General features: G+C 52.4%; 2 protein-coding genes across 3 annotated transcripts; one reads left to right on the forward strand and one right to left on the reverse strand.

Moving 5' to 3' along the window:
• The first annotated feature begins 1,512 nt into the window (after positions 1-1,512).
• On the forward strand, positions 1,513-6,810 carry LOC126487284 (collagen alpha-2(I) chain-like). Its single transcript, XM_050119982.1, has 3 exons — positions 1,513-1,582; positions 3,884-5,537; positions 5,971-6,810. The coding sequence occupies exons 1-2, from the start codon at positions 1,513-1,515 to the stop codon at positions 5,080-5,082; spliced, it is 1,269 nt and encodes a 422-aa protein (XP_049975939.1). The 3' UTR covers positions 5,083-5,537; positions 5,971-6,810.
• On the reverse strand, positions 1,879-4,260 carry Hoxd8 (homeobox D8). 2 transcript variants are annotated; one of them, XM_050120058.1, is made up of 2 exons: positions 3,690-4,260; positions 1,879-3,302 (listed from the first exon to the last, which is right to left on the reverse strand). In XM_050120058.1, the coding sequence occupies exons 1-2, from the start codon at positions 4,243-4,245 to the stop codon at positions 3,007-3,009; spliced, it is 852 nt and encodes a 283-aa protein (XP_049976015.1). In that variant the 5' UTR covers positions 4,246-4,260; the 3' UTR covers positions 1,879-3,006. The 2 variants fall into 2 exon arrangements, with proteins under 2 accessions (XP_049976015.1, XP_049976011.1); XM_050120054.1 differs by having other exon boundaries at positions 1,879-3,299; positions 3,690-4,245.
• Positions 6,811-7,115: the final 305 nt, after the last annotated feature.

Consider the following 7,115-nt stretch of genomic DNA (forward strand, 5'->3'; position numbering starts at 1 on the left):
CACACCCTCGTTTTGTGTTTCTGGCTCTTACACAGCCTAGTCACTCAGAAGGCTTTTCTCTTTGAGTCAGTGTTAACATGGAGGGGGGTCTTAATTTTTCCCTAATCACTTTATAGACTTCTCTTAAGTCTCCTTTCTGGGCAGAAAGGCTCCCCAGTCTACAAAGGGGTCTACAAAGGTTTATGTAAATTTATGCCGCAAAAAATCGTTTCTTGCCGCAGTGCTTCACTGTTTACAGATCTGAGCCAATGTCACGCTCCCAACCACTAATCCTCTACTGAGACACCATCATGGGTGGGAGAGCCCGGTGGGGAAGATAGGGGTGGGGGAGGGATTCTCAAGGTCTTTACTTGGAGACAGACCTGTGCTCTTTTTTTTAGGAAGCATTCATTTCTACATTACCAACACTTCTTTGTGAATATGTATATCAACAAATGCATAAGCTCCACACAGTGGTTACTGCAATGGTCTGAACAAGAGCTGGGATTTTACCATGGTGTAGCAGGCCAAAGGTGCATTTCCAGAGCAGTGCAGATTGCCAGAATGTCAAGAAGCGGCATTTTTTACCTTACTTTCCATCCTTGACTCCCACTCCCACTCATCCACTTAGGATGCCCTTTTCCTAATTGAATCTTGTCAAATTCCAGTTTGAAAAGTGATATTTGGAGGAGCATTCTTGAGTTGGAAATGGCAATTTTAATTTATTTTTTATTCTGTGTGTATAAACATTTTGCCAGCATGTATATATGTGCACCAACCACATTGGATTCCCTGGACCTGGGGTTACAGATGGCTGTGAGCCACCACATGAATGCTGAGACTCAGACCCTATTCTTCTGCAAGAGCAAGTGCTCATCACTGCAGAGCCATCTCTCCAGCCCAGAGACAGCAAATTTTAAAGAGTTCCCTAAATCAGAACTGTTGGAATTTAGCCAGCACTGGTTTCAGGTAGTTTATGCCTAAGGCTGTTTCCCAGCCAGGCTCTCAGCCTGAGGCACCCTTGCTCTGTTCCAGCCAGCACTGATTCAAGCAGTGTGCAAGAGCAAAATGTCCCCAAATCCAGCTCTGGCCTTTGCAGCTGTCAGCTCTGTGCAAATGGTTAAGCCTTGGACACTCCTGACTTAAACTGTCTTTCTGGGCTTAGGTTAGCAAATGTTACAGCCACAGCCTCTTCCCTGGCTAGAGAGCAGGGGATTTGCCTCTAACCCAGCCAGTACCGATCCTGAGATCCACCAGCACCTGGCAGTGAACCTGGCCCAAGACTAAAGAATCTTCTTTTCTTACCCATGTAATAGAAACCACTCTGGGAATTAACAATAAAACAAAAACCACATCTTTAAAAGTAAACGTGGCTAACAAAAAGCAGCCAGCTCTCAATGTCTACTTTGAGGCGTTTCCATTTTTTCAAGAAGAAATGAGACTTTACTTGAATTTCTCCTTTCCTTCCCCTTCTCTCCCTCCTCCCCCCACCCTGTATAAAAAAACAGCTGCAGGAGCAGCCCTAAATGGGAAATGGATATCTTGTTAATAATAGATGCCAAACGCCAGCTTCAGCTAGGATTCTACGGAATTAAGCTGTGGTGTAACCTGGACTCTAGGTCACCAGGCCTCCGACTTGACTGGAATCATTCTGAAGTTCAAAGCTGGCACAGTATCATACCAGGATTATTTAACGCAAGAAGACACAAGGATAGTCAGCCCACTCTGCAAGGAAGCCCCAGACCAGCATTTATTATTGTTATTATTTTTACTATTCAGCTTGGAGAGTATATAACCCACATCTGCTTATCAAATAGAAGGCTTGAGCAAATCACTGCCTTCATGTGTGTGAGCCTGGCCATTGTTTGTGCCGCGCACGCTCAAAGACATCAGCTCTGCTCTGTAGGGAGGTCCGTTTCTTTATTGCGGAGCTATGCTCTGAAGCGGTTGTTTACACTCGGAGTTCCTGCGTTTACACCAGGGCTTGTTTCAAACAGGTAAGGACAGCAGAGGACGGACGTACCAACCGACATCGGAAACGAAGGCAGCAAGCTGGCTTGGAAGGTGCATGCGAGCAGCGCAAAGAGAATACAAATAAATATGGCACCTACTTGAAAAGGCAGAGACACAGAGCAGAGAGACCTAGAAATCCCGGGGGCCCACAAGCAGGGTTCAAAATGAAAGCAAGGCCACTTGCCAGAGTGAAAAGTTAATGAAAATGTTGCAATTAGTTTTCAAGTATTAATTCTCTAGATCATTCCTTCAATTGCCATAGTTTCGCATGGACTACAGAAGCACGGCCAAATGTCGACTTTGACATTATCCGTACACTCCTGTCACAGGCACAATGCTCGCCTAGGCTTCAGGAGCCTCGCGGGAGCCTGGACTATAAGGTACATTGCACTCTTCTGCTAATGTGCTTTTCCAATGTTTGGCCCAGACTCTTCCCTGACAGACAATTACAAAATGCTCAAAGAAACCTGAAAGTAAACCACAAGATACCTGAACCACTGTTACAAAAGCAGAGAGAAAAATAAATACATTTAATCAAATAATATAAAGTAAATATTCTGCAGGCATATTTTTTAAAAAAAAATTATCAATAGACTTCTTTTAATTTACTCACCATAAAGATTTAAAATGTTCAAGTGCACTTGTTTGATTAATAAAGCATTTTATATTCGATCATTTAGTGCTGATCATTAGGAAGTTTACGTTGTTGAGGCAAATCACCAGCTCAGACATTTTAAAAACTACCATTATAAAAATATAGCTACAAGGTCGGTATCAAATTACCCTTCTATGGGGCAGCTCAAGGACTGCTTCTATGCAATGCTACAAACTAATTAAAAAAAAAAAACGCCCACATCCCTTTCAAAGCGCAGAAACCTCAAGAGCAGTGACATTAAGGTAGCTTGAAACACAGGTAAAGTCCTTTCCAAAGAAGGGGTAGGGGGAGGTGGCGTCCACCAGCATCGGCTGATCATTAGTCTTAAGAGTCTGCGGTATAATTTTCACGTTTAGACGTTAATTTGTGGGGCCTTCGGCTCCATCTTCTTCCAGCTCGTGGCCTTCCTTTTTGGGCTCCCCGTCCTTTGCCTCAGGCCGGGACACGGGGAACTTGTCTTTGTTGTTCTCCTTTTTCCACTTCATCCTCCTGTTCTGGAACCAGATTTTTACCTGTCTCTCCGTGAGGGCCAGGCTATGGGAGACCTCGATTCTTCTCTTCCTGGTCAGATAAGGATTAAAAAGGAATTCCTTTTCCAGCTCTAGGGTTTGGAAGCGGCTGTAGGTTTGCCTTCCTCTCCGTCTACCAGGAGCTGCTGATGAAAACAAACAACAAAAAGAGGAGGAAAATCAACGTGTTTTGTTTGTTTTTTAGTGGTTGACGCCTCTGAATGCTGTTGGAAGTTTCTGGACCGGACTTAAGAGATGAAATACACAGTGGTCTTTAATTCTGATACAGATAAAGGGTGTGCAGGCAAGATAAGCAGAGACAAGGTCTTCGCAATTATTCTGTCCCTATCATCTTTACATACTTAAAAAAAAAAGTCCGTATTAGTTTATGTACAAGAGTCACAGCGGCTACACAAGAAGGCAAAGGAGGGGGAGAGGGAAAGGACAAGGGAGTTTTAAAGCTTGAACGTGAGATGAAAGCAGATTTCTCCCCTTTCTCCCTCCTTAAAAAAAAAAAAAAAGCGCATCCCAACCTTGTGGTCTCATCCAGGGAAACATTTGAGAAGGAGACGAGCTCTGATTTAAGTGGTCTGGGTCCTCGCCAATATTACCACGGGACGATTTACAGTCAGGATATTGTACCAGCTCGGCCTCTTGCTGGGTCGTAAAAATCGGCTGTCTCTGTAAGTTATCGTATCCGTAAAACTTCGCGGGTTCCCCGTGACAGGCAATCCCGCCGCAGGGGGGAGGCGGAGGGTGCGGAGGAGGAGGTGGGGCGGCCTGGTAGGCAGCGGCCGGGCTGCCCGCGCCGGCGTGGAAGTAGTCCTGACCCGGGCCCGGGCCGCCCCCTCGGCCGCAGCCGGGCGGCGGCGACGGGTGCGGGTGCGCGTGCGCCTGCGGGGGCGCGTGCGGGAAGCCGGCGGCGCTGTTGCCATAGAGCTGCAGGGCGGCGGCGTGGCGGCCGCTGACCTCGGGCGCGAAATGACAGTCGTAGTAAGTGGGATTGATGGCCTCGCCCGCCGCCGCGGCCGCCGCGGCCGCCGCCGCCTTGTACTTGGAGTACAGCGGGTTCACGAAGTACGAGCTCATCGGGGCGGCGGCCGCGGGCGGGCGGGAGGGCGAGCGCAGCCGGTGAGGGGCGCGCCGGGGCTCGGCCGCGCCGCCGCGGGGGCCTCTGGGGCGGCTGCTGCAGCCGCGGGGGCCGCCGGGCCTCGTCGCCGCCCGCCCGCCCGCCCGGCGCGCGCTTCCCCTCAGGCCCGACCGTCCGGCCGCCGGGCGCTCATGTCGGGCTCTCCCGCCGCCACCGCCGCCGCTGCCTGGGCCTCGCGCCGCCTCCCTCGCGGGCCGCGCGGCCTCTCCCGCCCGCCCCCGCGCGCCGCCGCCGCCGCCGCCGCCCTGCGGGCCTCTCCCCCGGCGCGCGCCCGCCCTCCCGCCCGCGGGGCCGCGGTCTACTCGCCGACGCCCCGGGTGACCTGCCCCGCGGCCTCCAGGTCCCTCCCCGGGCACCGGGCGGCCCGAGCGCAGCCCCGGGACGGGGCGAGGGGGGGGGTGGGAAAAAGAGTGCGGCGCGCGGAGCCGCGGGGAGGACGCTTAGGCTCGGGCTCTCACGAGCCCCCGCTCTGCAGGGAAACGAGAAGAAAACACACCCTCTGCTCGGTGCCACCTCTCACCTCCACCCCCCACCCCCCGCCGCCCCCTCCCGGCGCTGTCGCCGCCGCCGTCGCCCCCGCCGCCGCCGAGGCTGCCGCCTCGGTGCGCCCCGGCGAGGCATTTTCGCACCCCGCCGCTGCCAGGAGAGGGAGCGAGATGGGGGGCGAGATAACCGCGCGGAGGGATCCGGCCGGCGGCGAAGCGGCCCCTGCGCCGGCCGGGACGCCTCACGCCGGCCCCCGGGATGCCTCCGCCAGCCTTAAAGGGGGCCCATAAAGCCGCACTGCCAAGGGCTCCTGCCCTCCCACCCCCCGGGCCGGCAGAGAGGGGGGGCGCGGCCGAATCTTAGCCTTGGGGCAGCCGGGGAGGTCACTCCCAGGAGGCTGCAGAGGGAACGCTGTCGTCCCGCAGCTCCGGGAAGTGCCCAGCAGGGACTGGCCGGGGCCTTTTTTTAAATTTTTTTCCCCATTTCTGACCGTGGACTGGCCGGGGCCTTTTTTTTTTTTTTTCCCATTTCTGAACATGGACTGGCGGGGTGGCCGGCCTGGTCCTCGCATTTGTTTGGGGACCCTATCTCCACGGTTCTGATGCAAAGCCCCGATCCGGCCCCCAAATCCTGGCCTTATCAAAGCGAATCAAAGTCCTGCTTTTTCCAGCCCAGCAGGCCTTGTGGAAATGAGACGTACATTTACCCTTGACGCACGCACTGCCTGCCCGGCTCAGGCTCCCAGGTTAATTGCTATTTAATGGAAATCATGCCCATGAATATAGTTTCCGTCATTTCACCCTTGATAGACGTCAGGGTTGGGCGCGGGGCGGGGGTGGGGAGGCCGGAGGATGTGGGAAGGGTACATTAGCTGGGGGGGTGAAGAGAAGAGCGGCGGGAACGTTCCCAGTGGGCAGGAGGCCTCACGCCGGGGTGGGTGGCGTTTCCGAGGGTCCCAACCCGGGTGCCCAGCGGACGTGGGCTGGCTGTGGCCCCGGGTGGAGCGTGGGGGGCAGGCTCGCGGGTCCCCCCGGCCAGCATTCGGATGGCGCCGGTTCCAGGCAGCTGCAGCAGGCCCTGCCCTCTGTTAAGGACTTTAGCTCACACACCAAATCCGTACAAATAACTGCCGAGACTGGGTGCAGGCCTGAGCTTAAACTTGATTTTTTTTCCCCCAGAGAGAAAATCAGGAGAAGGCTCCCGAGCAGCCACTTTGTGAGGAAGGGAAGTAGAGCCTGCTGGGGAAATCCAGAGTTCGCGTGTTCGGGGATGGGCAAAAGTCAGGATTGCGGCAGCTGTGAAAAGCTGTGCGGCTAGACACTACCAACCGCTCCCCCACACGCCTTCATCTCTTTTCTATTATTTGAATGTCCACTAAATATATTTATTCTCTCCCCCTCCCCCCTTTCTCCCTTCCTTCCTCCAGCTTTAGGTGTTGAACCCTTTATCCTTCGGGATAAGCGGTGTCTGGCGGGCACCTATGATCTTGAGAACAGACCTTGAAGATACACCCCAGTTCGCCAAAGACTCTGGCTTACGCTAAATCACACCGCGCTGACTTTCCACGGCCAAATACAAATGCCAAAAACCCCAGATGGACTCAGGGAGGCAGCAGGCCAGAGATTCCCTTCCATTCCCTGTGGGTTTGCTCAGCCCATGTGGACGGGATCCCGTGGTCAGTCCGAATGGATTGAACCTCGTTTTTATAAATAAGGTCGACACAGAAAGGCATATTTGGTAGTTATGTCTGACTCAATTCTTTCTACCAGGAAGGCTGAAAGTGGGGAAGGTAAACAAATGAATCTGGAGAGCTAAAGGCACGCGTTATTAAAACTGGTGGTAGAGAGGATGGGCACCTTGTTATTGGGGTGGTTAAGGGCAAGGGTGTTTTATCATTTTTTGTTTTCCTTCCAAGTATCCTTCAACTGCGAAGTGTAACAACTAATTCTGACTATTAAGGATTTGAACTTCAATCCGGCAATACCCAATTAAAAGATCTTTTTCAATAAAACCTTGGAGCTAAACTTGGTAATTGTGCCCCTTTATTCCACCGTTTGGCATGGACGTTCATGGGAAATGGGTATATTTGAACAGTGAATAAATTCACGGATTTGGGAATGGAATGGGGCAAAAAGCCAAAATTGAGGACCTACATCTCAGTAATACCGGCACTTTAAAAACCCTATATATTTGGGAGCTTGTCCATGAACACAGGATTCTTTCTACATATTCTGGCCTAATTAAAACAACAAGAACACTACAGCACATTTCCTCTGATGACGAAATAATGTGGGGTTTTTCAACTTTATTTAAGCATTCCGTT

This window comes from Alexandromys fortis, unplaced genomic scaffold (assembly GCF_014885135.2).
Source record: "Alexandromys fortis isolate MF-2015 unplaced genomic scaffold, M_Fortis_MF-2015_v1.1 scaffold_8_1_9099942, whole genome shotgun sequence".
Classification (NCBI taxonomy): Eukaryota; Metazoa; Chordata; class Mammalia; order Rodentia; family Cricetidae; genus Alexandromys; species Alexandromys fortis.